The sequence below is a fragment of the Rhodnius prolixus genome, unplaced genomic scaffold (genome assembly GCF_049639745.1).
Source record: "Rhodnius prolixus isolate KJV_2025 unplaced genomic scaffold, Rpr scaffold_4, whole genome shotgun sequence".
NCBI classification, from domain to species: domain Eukaryota; kingdom Metazoa; phylum Arthropoda; class Insecta; order Hemiptera; family Reduviidae; genus Rhodnius; species Rhodnius prolixus.
Window position 1 is genome coordinate 7,419,589 of NW_027411614.1, and position 19,155 is coordinate 7,438,743.

At 35.1% G+C, this 19,155-nt stretch overlaps 1 protein-coding gene and 1 long non-coding RNA gene across 2 annotated transcripts in view; one reads left to right on the top strand and one right to left on the bottom strand.

The window, feature by feature from the left end:
• LOC141456234 (uncharacterized) overlaps positions 1 to 19,155 on the top strand; it is a 72,707-nt gene that overhangs the window by 29,362 nt on the left and 24,190 nt on the right. Inside the window, exon 3 of the long non-coding RNA XR_012459663.1 lies at positions 17,520 to 17,599. This is a non-coding gene — a long non-coding RNA (uncharacterized lncRNA). The remainder of the gene's footprint in view (positions 1 to 17,519; positions 17,600 to 19,155) is intronic.
• wg (Wnt family member 1 wingless) overlaps positions 1 to 19,155 on the bottom strand; it is a 100,405-nt gene that overhangs the window by 17,675 nt on the left and 63,575 nt on the right. Inside the window, exon 3 of the mRNA XM_074132014.1 lies at positions 18,561 to 18,823. Within this exon, the coding sequence (XP_073988115.1) occupies positions 18,561 to 18,823 (263 nt within the window). The remainder of the gene's footprint in view (positions 1 to 18,560; positions 18,824 to 19,155) is intronic.

Consider the following 19,155-nt stretch of genomic DNA (forward strand, 5'->3'; position numbering starts at 1 on the left):
ATTGGGTGTAAGGAGGATATGGCCTAGAAGGCTGCAATGACCGCAAAACAGAAACGGAAGGGCACTATATGCCATAATAAGATAAGAACCTTTTCAACATTTTTTTTAGAAATAGTTAAACACTGCACTTTTACAAACCATAAAAACATAATTCAAATTCCATAAACACTTAAAAACACATTTAAAAAAAATTATACCAGAAGTGTACTTTAAATATAAACCTTGAGCCCACTAGTTAATAAACTTTATTGGCTAATTGATGCCCTTTTTTGCACATATAATAACCATTTTTACATTCCACTGGGTTACCTTGCAGTAAGTACATAGTTCTACACGATGTTACTATTACCTTCATTAACCTCTAATTCAGATTTATTATTACACGAGAAAACAAATTAGAAATAATCAATTTAACTTGAGCGAACGTACAAGAGTAATAACTAATAATAGATAAAAGCCATTTAGCAGCAATAAAACTAGACATAGCTCAGTTTGTCCTTGTAGTCAACACTATTTACTACATTACTATTGTTTCCCTACTAGTTTTAAATTAAATAATAATTTATGAGTTTTACATTATATTACATAAATAATACTCTTGTGTAATACACGCACGATCTTATCTCTCAGTAATCGTTAAAGTGTAATTTACAAATTAGTTTTCAACTTCAAAAGTTTACTAAATGTTGGTTGTCTTTAAAGGTTAGTTAACAATATTAAAGGGTTAAGCTGCTGTTAAAAGAACTCATCAAAAATGACATATTTTTGTCAAATGTACTGTATTCTCACTCTGGCTGAAAGTAAGTCGGATGAAATGGACTAAATTCTAGCATTTTGGAGAAGATAGGGTTTTACTTCATTCCCTGCGACTTCCAGCAACTAGTGGGCAAAGAACTAGCAAACGGAAGCTCTCAGTACAATGTTTTAACCGTGGATTAAAGACAAATTACGAGGGTCGTTTGAAAAGTCCGTGCAAAAATAAAAACTACTTAATTTTTTAGGGTAAACCTTTTTTATTTTTCAACATAGTCTCCTTTTAGGCTTATACACTTCGCCCAACGCTGCTCTAGTTTGTTGATCCCTTCCGAATTATAGGATTTGTCCAAGTCTGAAAAATAGCCATTCGTTTCTGCAATCACCTCCTCGTTTGAATAAAATTTTTTTCCCGCCAGCCATTTCTTCATATTGGGGAACAAATAGTAGTCCGAGGGAGCCAAGTCTGGAGAATAGGGGGGATGTGAAACGAGTTGGAACCCTATTTCCATTAATTTTGCGACCACAACTGCTGAGGTGTGAGCTGGTGCGTTGTCATGATGGAAAAGGACTTTTTTGTGGGCCAATCGTGGGCGTTTTTCTTGCAGCTCGGTTTTCAAACGGTCCAATAACGATGAATAATATGCACCTGTAATAGTTTTACCCTTTTCCAGATAGTCGATGAGGATTATTCCTTGCGAATCCTAAAAGACAGTCGCCATAATCTTTCCGGCCGAAGGAACGGTCTTCGCCTTTTTTGGCGCAGATTCCCCCTTGGTAACACATTGTTTAGATTGTTCTTTGGTCTCAGGAGTGTAGTGATGTATCCATGTTTCATCCACAGTGACGAAACGACGCTTAAAGTCCTGCGGATTCTTCTGGAACAGCTGCAAACCGTCCTTGCAACACTTCACACGATTTCGTTTTTGGTCAAGCGTGAGCAATCGCGGCACCCATCTTGCGGATAGCTTTGTCATGTCCAAATGTTGATGCAAAATATTATGTACCCGTTCACTCGAGATGCCCACAGCACTAGCAATCTCACGCACCTTCACTCTTCTGTCATTCATCACCATATCATGGATTTTATCAATGATTTCTGGAGTGTAGTAACCTCAACAGGGCGTCCAGAACGTTCAGCGTCACTTGTGCCCGTATGGCCACTCCGAAAATTTTGAAACCACTTATAAACTGTTCTAATCGAAGGTGCAGAGTCACCATAATGTTTATCAAGCTTCTCTTTAGTCTCCTGAGGCGTTTTGCCTTTCATAAAGTAGTGTTTAATCAACACACGAAATTCTTTTTCGTCCATTTTTTGAAAATCACTCGACTTCCTTGATTCAAACGAATGCCAAACACAAAGAAATAGACCGATCTAGCTGAAACTTGGTGTGTGTTCTTCCAAGAGATGCTACTAACTAAACATAACCTCGATAGGCGCCAGTAGTGCTATCTCTCTGACTTTGCACGGACTTTTCAAACGACCCTCGTATCTATTATATAAAAGAAAAAGGAGAAACTAGCTGCGTGAAATAATAAAGTTAACTAGATACAACTATTATTGTACGTACATAGAACAAGCTCCTATCCTCTTCGACTTAGCAACTTCATGGTAAACTTTCATTTCGCTTAGAAGGCGAAAGTGTGTTCTGCTATAATCATACTTATATCAAATAAACAGTCAAATAACCAAAACAAAAATGTAAACCCTTCAGATTCTGATTCGAAAATAAATAATCTGAGGCAATCGGAGAATTATTGTAATAAAATATTGTGACTCAAAATTAGTTTTTAATTAATATTTATATTTATATTAATGAATGAACAATCCTATATATTATATACCAACTATTGCTTTTCAGAACATTGTTTCACACCTCATAGAAATACAAAAACTCACAAAATATTTCAGAAAATACGCCTTCAACTTCTCATATTTTTTGGGGCGGTCCCTTAAAATAGAAACGAACCCAGAAATAAATATAATAGTATAAGAAAAGCAAAGTACGAGGGTCGTTTGAAAAGTCCGTGCAAAGTCAGAGAGATAGCACTACTGGCGCGTATCGAGGTTATGTTTAGTTAGTAGCATCTCTTGGAAGAACACACACCAAGTTTCAGCCAGATCGGTCTATATTTGTTTGTGTTTGGCATTCGTTTGAATCGAGGAAGTGGAGTGATTTTCAAAAAATGGACGAAAAAGAATTTCGTGTGTTGATTAAACACTACTTTATGAAAGGCAAAACGCCTCAGGAGACTAAAGAGAAGCTTGATAAACATTATGGTGACTCTGCACCTTCGATTAGAACAGTTTATAAGTGGTTTCAAAATTTTCGGAGTGGCCATATGGGCACAAGTGACGCTGAACGTTCTGGACGGCCTGTTGAGGTTACTACTCCAGAAATCATTGATAAAATCCATGATATGGTGATGAATGACAGAAGAGTGAAGGTGCATGAGATTGCTAGTGCTGTGGGCATCTCGAATGAACGGGTACATAATATTTTGCATCAACATTTGGACATGACAAAGCTATCCGCAAGATGGGTGCCGCGATTGCTCACGCTTGACCAACAACGAAATCGTGTGAAGTGTTGCAAGGACGGTTTGCAGCTGTTCCAGAAGAATCCGCAGGACTTTAAGCGTCGTTTCGTCACTGTGGATGAAACATGGATACATCACTACATTCCTGAGACCAAAGAACAATCTAAACAATGGGTTACCAAGGGGGAATCTGCGCCAAAAAAGGCGAAGACCGTTCCTTCGGCCGGAAAGATTATGGCGACTGTCTTTTGGGATTCGCAAGGAAAAATCTTCATCGACTATCTAGAAAAGGGTAAAACTATTACAGGTGCATATTATTCATCGTTATTGGACCGTTTGAAAACCGAGCTGCAAGAAAAACGCCCACGATTGGCCCACAAAAAAGTCCTTTTCCATCACGACAACGCACCAGCTCACACCTCAGCAAATGTGGTCGCAAAATTAATGGAAATAGGGTTCCAACTCGTTTCACATCACCCCTATTCTCCAGACTTGGCTCCCTCGGACTACTATTTGTACCCCAATATGAAAAAATGGCTGGCGGGAAAAAGATTTTATTCAAACGAGGATGTGATTGCAGAAACGAATGGCTATTTTTCAGACTTGGACAAATCCTATTATTCGGAAGGGATCAACAAACTAGAGCAGCGTTGGACGAAGTGTATAAGCCTAAAAGGAGACTATGTTGAAAAATAAAAAAGGTTTACCCCAAAAAATTAAGTAGTTTTTATTTTTGCACGGACTTTTCAAACGACCCTCGTACAGCCAAAATTAATACAAAATTTATTACCTACATCCTTTGTTTGGGCGTTAATCTGTAAAGTTCCTGTAAATATTTAATAGGAGTAAATATTTAGTTTGGATGTGTACTTTAATACTTAGTGGCAATTCAAATAGAAAAGCCCTTATTGTTCAAGTTAAAAATGAAAATTAGGATTGTTTCAGAATCTGTGAATGTCCCGGTGAGAGTGTTTGATGCTGAGACAGATAGTGTTCTTGTGGTCATCTTTTTGACTATTCGGTAGAGATTAGAGGGTAAAGTGTGTTTGGAATGTTACTCTCACGGATGCTAAGATCTTAAAAAACGAAAACTCGGCTTTCTCTAGCCTTAATTTAATTTTTTTTTTTTTTTTAATTTAGCAAAGTTTTTTTTCTCAGAGAAGGTATCACTTAAAGTATCTAATACATTAAATTGCCTCCATTTAACCGATTCCATTGTTTACACCTGATCATGTAGGACAATTATAGAGCCAGCTAATGCCAGCTGTTTCGGTCTTAGGAGTAACTGTAGTTTCGTCTCACAGAACTTCTGCCCTACATATTCCTGCAGATTCAGTTAAAAATGAGTTGAAACTAGGTTATATCTAGGCAGCATTTTTAGAAATTCAGTGTACACTTCTATTTACCACTTAAATAGGTGTGAAAATACGTAAAATACAATTTATGAATGAATTGATATTAAGAATATGAATCATTATTTTAATAGATAAAATACAAGAGCGAAAGAAGATATTTAAGTCACAACAATATATTATTAGTTTAAATAAACAATTTTTTTTAAAGAAACACTATTTTGAATTATAAAATGTACTCTAAAAATCGCTAATATTCACTAAGTATGTGTTAAAACACTTTAGAACTAGATCATCTAGCCTATTGATGACAGCATGACCGTTCAGATCATCTCTACTCTTAATTATGACGTGTGACAGTTCTCTTTTTCTTTAACCACTGTTTGAACCATTTACCGATGACATCATTATAACAATGTGTCAAATGTTTCTAAAATAAGATCATTTAATACACACACGTAAAATTTATTTTTAAATAACCTTGCCATTTAAATACTACACCTACTCCATTATAGATATGATGTTCAAAAAAAAAGGTTGACTAACCTCTGCTTTTTGGGGCAAATAAGATTGATAATTCTTTATCGGTTCTATTTAGGGGGAAGGTAATGATAGTAGCCTACGAGCTATAAGATCTATTGTCCTCACTTACTGCTGGCCAGGCGTGTCCCTACAGCATTCCCTTCAGACCCAAATGAAGGGAGAAATCCCAGGATCTGAGAGGATTCTAAGTAGAAGAGGTCTTCCTCTAACAATTGTTTCCCAGGTGTCTCTGAATCTTTCTTGAATCATAGTATGGCAATCAGTCAGGGAGTCGTACTATGTGAAGTGAACATTTACACGTTTTTCTCTTAATATTTTAATTCGAGATTCGTACTCAACATTTCCTTTGAAATTATAGAAACAAAGTTCTTGCAGCCCGTATAACATTTTATAGGAAGGCTATCTTCTCTCGTCTCTTAGGACGATTATAAAATAAATTTCAATTAAGAAAAATAATAGATCAGCGGGGTCATGGCAACCAATAGGAAAATGGGTTAGACAAAAGCCAGAAGAGTATTAGTATGAAGGACAAAGGCTCCGGGACAGCTAAAAGACTGTTGAAATGTTTGATGTAAGAATCAGCTTGAGCAGATAAAGTCGAATCCTGGTTATGAACACTTTTAGAACCGCTGTAGGATCGTTTGAAAGAAAGATCTGTTCCTAGAGCTTAATAACTTCTGTAGATTCAACACATCTCCTGCCTAATGGCCGGCAATATCATCATTTGAAAAAAATTAAAATAAAAATGTAGAACCTAGGTAATACTAAGAATTCAAGGTGGGAATACCTTCTCTTAGAACTTCGCTCTGGAATGGTTGAAAAGGTTACTTTTAGAACTAGCCTCGTTCTAGCACCAAGAACGGGTCAGTAGATCACAATAAAAAGTTAATAATTAAGTTCCACTTTATAGAATAGATTTCTAATATTGCGAAAACGTATGGACGATTTAATGTCGACTTAAGACGATTGGGATACTCTAACTTCTCTCATTATAACCAATCATTTCTTTTATTCTATAATTTTTTGTATCATTTCGATTAAATTGACGGCTACAATACCAGCGAGGGCAGAAGAAAAAGGGCATTCCGGTGATAGTGTTGCCAATTTTAAGCCTAAACCATTAATTACAATAAACGCCACTTTACAATTAAAACTCCACTTTAAAAAGTTGTAAAAGTGTTTCATTGATACATTTTTTGTTTTTTGTTTTTTAATCGTATAATATCGGATATTCTTAAAGGCAATAATGACGCTTAATTGCCCCTTTTTGTACACTCTAATGAACAAATTAGGTGAAACAAAAAACCAGAACAGTATCGAAGACGAAACAAAAACAAAACCCATGCTGGAGATGTAACGTGCCCTTTAAATTATAACACGTGCTACACAGTGCCTTGTAATTACATACACTACATGCACACTCAGTTCCACCTTCAACAATGTACAGTGAACCATTGCGCCGACAAGGGATACACAGACGGTGTAGAAGGTCCCATTAGAGGTGAAGGCCATTCTCGCAAGTGTGTAGCACTTTGTTTCATTTTCTACTTCCAATATACGCATAATTCTATCTTGTTTTCTTTTGTAGGTATTATCAATGTACTGATAACGCCAAGTTCTTATAACCTGACTATTCCCGCTTACGAAATTATGAATTATGTCATAAACAGTATAACTGCAATGAATTTTTATTACCTCTTCTATGTATTAATAGGAAGTTATTCTCATCGGAAATACATGTTATAAGGCCCCGAGTAAATGATAAAAAAAAGCAGGATTTTATGTGTCTCACATAACTGCCTTCTCTTTGGCGATTCTTCCCATACTAAGTTATACGAGTATACTTTCTTGCAACTAAACTTAAGAAAGATGAACTCATGGTTTTGGCTAATAACTTGAAGAGACTGAAGAGAGAAGGTTAAAGTAGATAAATATGGTTGGTAATATCAACAAAATTAAAGCTATTCGGAAAATATCCATTCGAGAACTACACAGGGCCGTGGGTTATGCCAAGCTAAAAGGGTCTGTACTCTGTATAAAGTTAAATCGCACTATGAGAAGCGAGAGGAAGTAAGAATGTGAATGGGTGGTAAGGGACTGAATTTATGATTTACTGCTCTAGATTTGTACTTAGTCCAAAATTGGCCCTAACGCATTCAATATACCTTTACTGTGTAACGCATTTTTTTTTTTTAATTATTCAATTTTCAAGAATCAATTAATTAAAGTCTTATTTTAAATTCATTACTATTAGGTAATGAATATTTTTAAGTCACGATTGGGATAAGAAACAAGTTGTACGTTTAAAAAAAATCTTTGAGACCACTTTTCAGACTGTGAAGTTTATTGTATAAAGGATAAACTTACATATCTTTAGGGAAGTCCTAGGAAGAAGTAAGGAAGAAGTTAGAGATATCCAACCTCCAGTGCCAACTTAACTCTCCTCCTCTCCTTTACTTCCGCTAAATATTCTGAAGAAAGCTTCTCCAAGTGGATTCCAGGTAGGGGTGTATTCCGTCCATCACCTAGTCACTTCCCAAGTTCTCCGGGCAGTTCTAGGTATAGATCGGGGAGTTTTCATTAGGATTTATTAGACACTTCTTATTTCAATTCACGCAATTTTAAGGATCCAGGCTCTTCAGGAATGTACTAAGAAGAGAGAGGAGGAGCCAATAGTGAGAGTAAAAACTCTTGTGATATCCTCTACTTCTCTCTTCGTAATGCTCTCCCCAGATATTTTTAATATGCCACCTAGATTAAACCCAAATAAACGCTATATGAGAACGATTTAGCGCGAAAGATATAGCTGATCCAGACAAGAACTGAAGAGAAGTGAATTTGAGTTAGCACACTGTTTTGTTTAGATATTATTTAAATCTCATTTAAATTTTTTGCTCAAAAAAAAAAGCTAAAGAAGTAGTGAGGACGTAAGATTTTTAAAAAAATCAACAATCAGTAATAAAAATGTCTAGACGGCGGTGTGAATTTTGATTGGATGGAAAAAAACAAAAACAATGCAGTGCCTGTTCCATTAAGTTAATGTGAGATATGTAGTTCTGGTTGCCAAGGTAACCTTCAAATAGTACAATAACCGCAATTTTAACTGCTAACCACCTTTAAGCGATACCGACTTTCAAACTGCTGATTTCGTGTAGATTCTGGTAGGAGCGCTAGTTGTGCTTTGTTCTTTGGTTCGTAGTATTGCGAAGGGGGTGCAATATCTGAAGTCTTATTAAGTATTAAGTTTAAAAGTGAAGAGAAGTTAATTTTTTCAAGACGGGTTTTTCATCCAATTCGCGAGGTCCGCGGTCGGAGGCGGTTTACTGAATTATTTTACTAGGATTTTAGATTTACTCAATGCTTAATGGGTAAAGACCGGGAGTGGGCTACTAACCCCGCAATACAGCTAAGCTATGCGATGCTTACCTTTGACGCCTTAACTGTTATCACCGATTTCTACGCGTTTAAATCATAACTTTCGGATTTGATAGAGAGGTGACTGGCTACTTTACAATTCATTCATTTGTCCGTCCAGCTACTCGACTAAACTAGAGACGAGCTCTTCTTTCAATCTGAACAAAAGCCAGTGAGAGAGTTTAGCAAAGGTAGAAGCTAAAGATGTTGAAAACAAATCTTCTACATCACAATGGTTGTTAAACCTCTGATGTTGGGTAGAAATCTGAAGCTAGTTAGAAATAAGAAAAAACCATGCGTGTTTCTATGGATAAAAAAATCAACGATATTAACCAGCGGAGTAAGCCTAACCTCATTTTCAATAACATAAATGTCATTAAACATAAGTAAATCAGTTTTACTCGAGTTAATTTTTCTAAAAAGTAGAAATTATTTATTGAGGGTTTTAGAAGTACGAAATATCCTAACCATTCGGAAGATTTTAGTAAGCCATTGAATGGGCCTGCCAGAGGAAGGTAATGTACGGAAGAAGAGCAAAGGGCACAGTACTGTGTCAGTAGGAACGTTTTGGCTTTTCGGAGTTAAAATATCTATTTACAATATATTGCGGCATTGAATCAAAAATGCTGAACCTCAGTGTAGTCAAAATAAAATAAGCATTAGATTTAGATTAGTAAAAAAGTGGCAAAATCTACTGCTACCTAAAAACTTTATTGTGGCTCCCTTAAGTTCCTGTATCTGTTATAATATAGAATATAGGTGACTATGAAGAGTGTACAAATGTGTATCTGTCGGTATTGATGCGCTAGAATTTGCCTGGAGGTTCGCTAAACCCTAGCTCCTACTCTTGAGAACCATCAGACATGTTCCTTCCTGTTCTTTTTTTTTTTGTTTCAAGTTCAAGTAATTACCTTTTGTTGCCACTTATTTAGAATAGACTCGAAGTAAATATTTTTGTAAAAGTGTAAAAGTTCATATCCTGATTGGTATGCCAGTTAGTTTTTCTTTTCAGTTTATCTGTTTTTTTTTTGTTTTTTTTTACTAAGAAATTTGTATAAAAGTGGACTGTGGACACAGCCAATCGGTTGTAGAATGTAGTCAGAGGAGAATACAGTAATGATAATTACCTAGCCTCTAATTACTATCGTCTACTCACCTCCAGCGATGTGTGATTACTCGTTGCGCGTTGCTCGCCTGTCCTACGTGACTTGACAGACAAACAGACACGACACCTAACTTACGCTCTTCTCTTCTCTGTAACCTTTATTTTTTTCTTTTTGGTTTCTCTCTTTCTAAAAGTGTTTTGTAAGTTATAGAAATGAGGAGAAAGCCATTTTCGTCTGTTTCTTTAATGAAATAAACCTAAATTAAAACTAAACGCGTTCACAATGATGGCCACCCAAGAGTTTTTTTTTTTTTTTACTATTGTTATGTGATCGTGCGCTTTATTTTTTGGAATTTCAGCCCTTCAGGTTGATGGGTTTTCTCTGAATGTTTAGCAACCCAATCTTTTTTTCCCACCAAAATTTGTGATTGATGCAATAATTCCACTAACGAGCGAATGCTAAATCAACAAATGAACAATTTAAATCACTGCTTTTTATAGATTTTAACAAATTTTACGTGTAGTCCAGAAAAATTATGCTATCCGCTTCAAAGCATTGTTCAACTTAAATATTTGTTTAAGAAAATAAATTTCTTTTAAAACAGATAGTGCGGAATTTACGGGGAGATATAGAACAGGTTATATTCAGAAGTTGTCTTTGGTGAACTTTGATGGAAATGAAATCTATCCTACTTCATACATTATTTAATAGATTTATTTATTTATTTATTTATAACTTACAATTGCAAATAACGGACATAGAGTCTCTTATAAATAAAAATGCATCTATATGACGTCACGAGTGAATCTATTTTCCTTTTTCCATATTCTCGAAGCTGTCAATATTTTTTTTCTTTTCTATTACTATAATTTTTTATAATTTAATTTTCCTGGATAGAATTCTAGAAATAATCCTTTTGAATTTAATATAAAGGGAATATCTGTCTTATAGTTACTACTTGTACGATTGGAATGAAAGTGTTTTGCTGAGCCATTTTAGAACTGACAAGCTATATTTCTTTAAGTAGAATACAAGATAATTTTCTTTTTGAAATTTATTTAATTCTGTGATCTGCATAAATATAAGTATAGACGGAATATAAAAAAAATTCTAGGGGCCTTTTTTCAGAAAATGCTAAAAAAGAAAAACAAAAAAATTGATTCTTCAAAATGGTTCTTAACAAATACAAAACCTTATGGTGGCACCATCTGCTGGCCGAAAAATTAAAAATATATATATATGTATCCTTAACAAAAACTTACAGTTTAAAAAGTTAAGTATAAGGGTTGATTGATGTACAGGGTCGAGACCCCCAAAAGGCACATCTACATAAAATTCAGAATCGAATGACACTCCATTCATGAAAATCGGTTCACGCGTTTAGGCGCTACGTTGTTTACAAAAAAGAACAAGAAGAAGAAGAAGAAGAAGAAGAAGACCAATTTTTGAAAATGCCGTTTTTGCTCATTTTCAGCAACTTTTTTCTCGAAATCTATAACATCTGGGTTGTTGCAAAAAATTACAGATATAAAGGAGGGTTTGCCCTATATTTTAAAGAAAATTTGAAAATTTTACCTTTTATAGAAAAAGAGAAAACAATTGTCAAAGTTGGGCGTTTTTCAACGTTTCGCTTTTTCGTGCACTTTTTGACGATCAACCCTTATACAACTGTCCTACCGGACAGTTTTAATACACAAAAAGAAGGGATTATCTGAGTGATTTTGCGCACTGGATTCCCATACAGAGATCCCAGCTCCGAATTCGGCTGCTGGCTCTTAGATTTTTCTCTTCCTAGGAGCTCTTCATACAGCTGATCCGGTGGTGGACAGTGTTGCAGTGTTGTCTTTAACGAACACCACTTTCTTTTTGTGGAACTCAGCGATCTTAAAGCGAATGTTACCGCGGTGATAACTCGAAATAATAAATAAATCTTGACAGTTAAATCCCTTTTCTTACGATAAAAGTCAGGATCGTTAAAATTTACTAAAACGTCTCTTAAGGGGGGGGGGGGAAACTTAACTTTTTCGTTTTTTGGGACAATTCTGGAAGTAGACTTCCTCCTGTTATTTATTGTAATTTACAGTTTTACTAAGTTTGCGTAAGAGTTAAATTGTTTTTTTTTTTTAAATTCTGAATGCAAATAAAATTTGTTGATTAATCTTCACTAATAGGAACTCGAGATTTTTAGCTTTTAGTCTGGGCGAATACTGAAAATAGGAGCTTGATAAAATGGAGAAGAAATGTCGTTAAACCCAAAATATTACATAATTTTGGAAATAGAAATTGAAATAGTAAACTATGATTGGATGGAATGGAAAAAATGAAAGGTTAACAAGGGCAAATCCATTTTTAGGTGTTGTTGAAATCGTTATATGACTCTCGGCAAAAAGCTTTGTTTATCTTAAAATAACATTAGATTGTTTAATAATCTTCATTTATGTTTGATTTAATATCGGACATTCATTAACTGTTGTTTGCGTTACAATTAACTAAAGATTATACTCTAGATTTCTACTTTTTAGCTTGACTTAACTAAACAATCATGGAGCAGTGATAGTCACAAAAGGTGATCAGAGATGTTTCTTGTAATCTATTCTCAGCTAAAGTGAGTTTACTTCCGGCCTGGAGGAAAAAACGGAAGATTTTTATCTTCTTAGGAGCTTCTTATAGCTCATGGTACGGTGACGAACATTGTTGTCTGTAACGAGAGAACACTTCCCGAAGGTCAACAGTACACTGAAAAAAAGCTCCCCGGGGCTTAGTTATTGACGTACTTTAAATAAATTTAAATATATATATATTACTGAACGGATTTTTCAATTTTTTTCTCGGAACAGAGCACAATGATCGCCTCTAAACTTCACATATGATCAATCATTATAAATGTAGATCAATAATTGTAAAGCAATCTTCATCTGTTTTGGTGAATGATTAATTCATTCAAGGGGAAAAGATAGATTATACCAATTTCAGTCATAATTTGTTATTATTTGTATTAATGCCACAAGTTTTCGACTTTTAAGGGCTATATGATCTTCAGGGCTGTGGAACATACCACAATTTATCATTAATCAGTAATGTAGTCCTCTAGTCCTTTGATCGAAAGATTGGCATTAATACAAATAAACAAAATTACTGACTGAAATTGGTAATAATCTTTCTTCCTTTTAATTTTCAATAACTATTTATTTATGACAATTTTTCTAGCAAAATTATTTTTTGAGGACATTCTGAGATTCTCTCCTAAACCACATTTCGACGTAGTTAGCAATTTCAGAATCCAGTTCATTTAAATAATAATTAGATACGTTTTAAAATTCTAGAGGATAAGTGAGAACCTCAGGAGTGGTTGAAAGTGAAAGTTGAGTGGAGTATTCTCTCCAGATAAAGACGGAGAAAAGACTGAAGATTATCAAGTCGCGAGTATGTCAAGAGATCAAGTGAGCCGTTCATTTCAAATATTAATGACGTAACAGGCTAAGGAATGTCTGTGAGTATCATGAAGTGGCTCACCGTCCCTATTAGTACATCACTGACAGCAGAGTGAGAGGGGATAGTGAAGGATAAAAAGAAAACAATTTAAAAAAAAGGGACTGTCAGACTGTCATATATCCTGTGCAGAGAACAGAAGAATAGATCACAGGATGGAGAACAGGCTGAGGTAATAGATAATGAGATATGTACATGTGATTAACAGATGCTAATCCCTGATATGACGAAGTAAAAAGAGGGGAAAAAAAATACATCTCCGTGTACATTAGCTAGATCTAAACACGTGATCTTATTTGCTGCCCGTGTAATCTGTACCCATGGTTGGAACATTATGACCCCTTGTGTAACAATGGAAGTACAGAGCAACGCCCTGGACTCCCCTCAGAGATTTTCAGCTCCAATTCCCCAATGTGCCAGGTGCTACCACTCGACCATCCCCCCCTTCGTACAATATTAGTTAATGCTCTCTCTTTTTTTTCTTTTTGTGCAAAACTTCACCACATCGGATTTAGATCCTGATGACAATGTCACCCCTCTTAATTTGGTCCTAACTTTCTCCCCTAGGGAACTCTACTGTCATCACATTAGTGTACAAACTTTACGAAGAATATAAAATTAACTACATTCTTGTCCAGTTTGCATTTTTCCATGTTCAATATTTTTTTTTTAATTAATTTGTAAAGTTACACCAGCGCTAGCCACGCTATAAGTAACAATGACAGTAACTGACATCAAACTAACTAATTGAGGGGAGAAGCTACCCAGTGATAACATTCCCTAAGTCGTCTCCAGGATTAGCTACTCTCTTCAGAAGAGAGAAAATCGCGAGGCCACTGACGTTTTAGTCGTCTGGGAGGATGATCTGGATGGTGATGAGATGATAAATGGCGGACAAGAGGGTTGGAATGAGAGTGCAAGTTCTGATGAAAACTTTAGCAGCGAGTTCGTGAAACTTTACCTACAAACGGAATTACCAGGACTATGTGGATAGTTTAGATTTGAGACGTAAAATGGAGCGTTAACAATAGTGCGGAGAATTTTAGACTGAAGCGATTGAAGATCGTTGAAGATTGGAGCGTTACGTTGAACCTTACAGTTCAATACCGTACGTCCAGATGGGTAATTGTTCAATGTAAAAACACAAAAATCAACTAAACTGTCTAATATTTTTAAGTTTGGCATCAACAGAAGCGTTATGAATGAATCTATTTAGAACCTTGACTGCTAAATTTATCTTCAGTACTCTTATCTCACAGTCATGCAGAGAGCAAAATTAACTCATCGAAGAGCAGCAATTTTGGATCGTATTTCTTCTTCAGTCCTTTGCAATTCCAAAATTTATAATACAGGAATCAATTCAAATAAATAATCTGTTCTATACTCTCTTTTGAATTATTCACACTTACGAGGGTCGTTTGAATAGTCCGTGCAAAGTCAGAGAGATAGCACCACTGGCGCGTATCGAGATTATGTTTAGTTAGTAGCATCTCTTGGAAGAACACACACCAAGTTTCAGCCAGATCGGTCTATTTCTTAGTGTTTGGCATTCGTTTGAATCGAGGAAGTCGAGTGATTTGCAAATAAATGGACGAAAAAGAATTTCGTGTGTTGATTAAACACTACTTTATGAAAGGCAAAACGCCTCAGGAGACTAAAGAGAAGCTTGATATACATTATGGTGACTCTGCACCTTCGATTAGAACAGTTTATAAGTGGTTTCAAAATTTTCGAAGTGGCCATATGGGCACAAGTGACGCTGAACGTTCTGGACGCCCTGTTGAGGTTACTACTCCAGAAATCATTGATAAAATCCATGATATGGTGATGAATGACAGAAGAGTGAAGGTGCGTGAGATTGCTAGTGCTGTGGGCATCTCGAATGAACGGGTACATAATATTTTGCATCAACATTTGGACATGACAAAGCTATCCGCAAGATGGGTGCCGCGATTGCTCACGCTTGACCAAAAACGAAATCGTGTGAAGTGTTGCAAGGACGGTTTGCAGCTGTTCCAGAAGAAGCCGCAGGACTTTAAGCGTCGTTTCGTCACTGTGGATGAAACATGGATACATCACTACACTCCTGAGACCAAAGAACAATCTAAACAATGGGTTACCAAGGAGGAATTTGCGCCAAAAAAGGCGAAGACCGTTCCTTCGGCCGGAAAGATTATGGCGACTGTCTTTTGGGATTCGCAAGGAATAATCCTCATGGACTATCTGGAAAAGGGTAAAACTATTACTGGTGCATATTATTCATCGTTATTGGACCGTTTGAAAACCGAGCTGCAAGAAAAACGCCCACGATTGGCCCACAAAAAAGTCCTTTTCCATCACGACAACGCACCAGCTCACACCTCAGCAGTTGTGGTCGCAAAATTAATGGAAATAGGGTTCCAACTCGTTTCACATCCCCCCTATTCTCCAGACTTGGCTCCCTCGGAGTACTATTTGTTCCCCAATATGAAGAAATGGCTGGCGGGAAAAAGATTTTATTCAAACGAGGAGGTGATTGCAGAAACGAATGGCTATTTTTCAGACTTGGACAAATCCTATTATTCGGAAGGGATCAACAAACTAGAGCAGCGTTGGACGAAGTGTATAAGCCTAAAAGGAGACTATGTTGAAAAATAAAAAAGTTTTACCCCAAAAAATTAAGTAGTTTTTATTTTTGCACGGACTTTTCAAACGACCCTCGTACAGCAGTTAGTAAAAGCAATTCATAAATTAGTCCCAAACATTGAACATTCTTAAATTAGTTGAAAACAATAAAGCTAAACACAATTACTTATCATAAATTGAGAATAATTTGACAATTTACACAGGTTTGTGGCAAGGGAATCACGTTAACCCGAACCAAAAAAACTACAGCCGACAGAAAAGGTCAATCATCTGTGTTTGATACCTTGAAATTTGTTGAAAATGTGGTTGGTGATTTTTAAATAAAATTATGAGACAAAATTTAAGGTGAAAAAAGAAAGGAAATTTGAGACATTTAAAACATGTTTAGAACAACTTTTAAATAAATAAAGGAAAATAAATAAAAAATGCTCACAATAATTTAAAATGTAAAATTAAAAATGAAATCTGAATGGTTTATTTGTAAATTATACTTCTTTGTAAATAATTATTTGTAGTTTATTTTTTGTATTTAGCCAATACCTAAACACAATAATTATCTTAAAAAACATTATTTTTATTTTCTTTTTTTGTTATTACAAATAAAAAAATAAGTTCAAAAAAAGCAAAGTAAACTTTAGAGCTATTAAGAACAGCTCAAGGACGACAAGGACACAATTTAACTTAATGAAAAATAAAAAATAAGGATCAAAAAGTAAAAATAAATAAAAGTTTAACGACCCAACTCCTTTAAATTTACGCCATTTTTATTTCGCAATTATAATTTAAAGGATTTATATTATTTATTTATTTAAAGATCTAATTAAAAGCAATTAATGTTCTGCTTCTATATATTTCTCTTGGTTTAATCATGTTCAAATCTAATATAATGAGACCCTATACCAGCCACGCTTAAGATTTCTAGTCAGGGATGGCTGCTACCTAAATGTGGGTCGATGTAAAAGATATCTAGGGCAGTTGTTGAACGTATATTTATGAAACAAGTTGGTCATAATGGAGTCGATAATAGTCCACTGTTCTCTGAACTATACGATCTATAAGACTGGGCTAAGTTGATTGTCTAAATGAGTTAATGTGGCAGTTGAATTCTTTGCTATGAAACAAAATTTACTCTAACAACGCACAAATAACTTACAAATAAAAAGAATAAGTTATTAGTAGTCGGCTTTTAGTTGATCCATGGGCGAATTACAGTTTGGAGTAGGAACTACAAAATTTAGAGTTTGTCTGTATGTCTGTAAGGAGAAAATATATTAAAAATGAGAAATTTCCGGGGACGCAATGAAATTGTTTTGTTTATGAGTACCATATTTCGGTGGAAATATCCCTTGCATATTATATATGCAAAGTAATTCCCATAATCTTTAAAAGACCATTTAAATTTAAACTTGTTCTTTAATGAAAATTTGAAAATTATTGCATTAAAAAAAGGTGAACAAGAGTTTTAAATGCCGATTTATGGGTTCCAGAGACGTATATGTTTATAAAATATGGGGTTTCCTTTGTTTTCAGTCACAGTCACAATGTGATTTCATAATCGTAATTATTACAGCCTGTGATAACACATTGTGATCGTATAGTGACTTAATACATGTTAAGATAACCTTTTTTCTTTATAACCAAATTTGTAGAAATGTTAGTTTTATTAATTCCCCCCCCCCCCAATTCTGTTTCATAGATAAGCTGCTAACGAAGATCGGGCAACCAATGTAATGAACAATAGGGCCAAACATGGAATCAAGTCAAAAAGGAGAGCAAGTAAGTTCTGTATTTTAAGTAACATAGAATTATCTTTTATATCTTTCATAATCTTTGCATCTCTGTGGTTATCCCAGGCTAAACATCACAAACAACACTTTTTTTCTAACATCTTCAACACTAACTGAACCAATCTACGGGCAAACAACTTCCAACAAATCATCGACACAATACCTATCATTTGCATACGTCAAATGTCTAAAAAATTCTCTGTAAAAAAAGATTGAGAGAACTAACCCTTTACCTCCGTAATGAGAAAAATCCGCACGGCTAAGATGTATGATAGTATTGGGTTCGTTTCCCGGTCTAGGGCTTGGATTTTTTATTTAATTGTTCATAAAAGGTATTTTCAGTTAAAAACGTTAAAGATGTTCTGTCTCCGTCCACAACACCTGTTTGGAAGTTAAGCCCGTCTGAAATAATTAGGCATTACATTACTTGTATCAAAAAAATTGTAAAAAGCTATAGACGCTAAATACGGATCAATACAATTTCTACCTAATTATGAATCTAGAATCCATATTTTGCTAGGAATGAGGCAGAGATTCAGCTACTTGGTTAGCGTAATGGATTCTCACGCGAAAATTCCCAGGTTCAAATCTAGCTACTGAGAGAATACTGTCCAGTGGTCGGCCGTGCACTGGGGTGGAAAACCCTCAAATTTTAGACGCGCCTTAAATTAAGAAAAAGCAAAAAAGGGTATGATTATAGTTAGCATTAAGTAGGTTTCTTAGTTATCCTAGTTGATATGAAGAAAGAGTTAGACTTAAATATTATATTTAAATGATTGAGGTTAAAGTGAATATTTGATTCCTTCAAATCACCTTTATGCCAAGTAGATCAAAGAAGAAAGACCTAATAGATTTACGAACACACTGCTAGGGAAATATGGGGTGTTTTCTACCATCACCAAGTTAAAGTAAAAATATTATTAGATTATATTTGTTAAAAATAAGCCTACCTCGATCAACAATTTTGCCAAATAAATTTTTCCCTCTTAAGAAATTTCTAGTTGAACAATTCCATCTTCTATCTTTGAACTGATATTGACATTCTGTGATGGCCATATTTGCTCCTTTTGATACGGCTACTAATACTCCTGGGTTTTCACGCACTAAACGTCTCTGTTTACGTCTTAAAGAAGATTGTGCTGTTGGGTCCATGTACAGCATACCTGGTGCTAGTGGTAAAAGGTTGTTTGGTTCACCCGCTTTTGCTATGCCCCTATAATGAAAATAGAAATTATTATGGCTTGTGCATTAAGCAAATTATAAGAGTTTTAACATTAAAAATTGTCATATTGTTGGCTATCGCTCTTATAGTACATAAAACACAGAAGTCTATGTGATGTACTTTTTTTCCCAAACATTTCGGCAAACATTTACGCGAAATTCGTCGTGTAATGATTAATCACTTATTTATTCTCGGTTTCATTTTACGATGAACATAGTTTAATCTTTCCTCTTGTATCATATCTATTATCTCTGATCATCAGCTATATTGAATTGGTGTACACACTGAGTTTTTTCGACAACAGTTGTTTCGGTTCTTTGAAT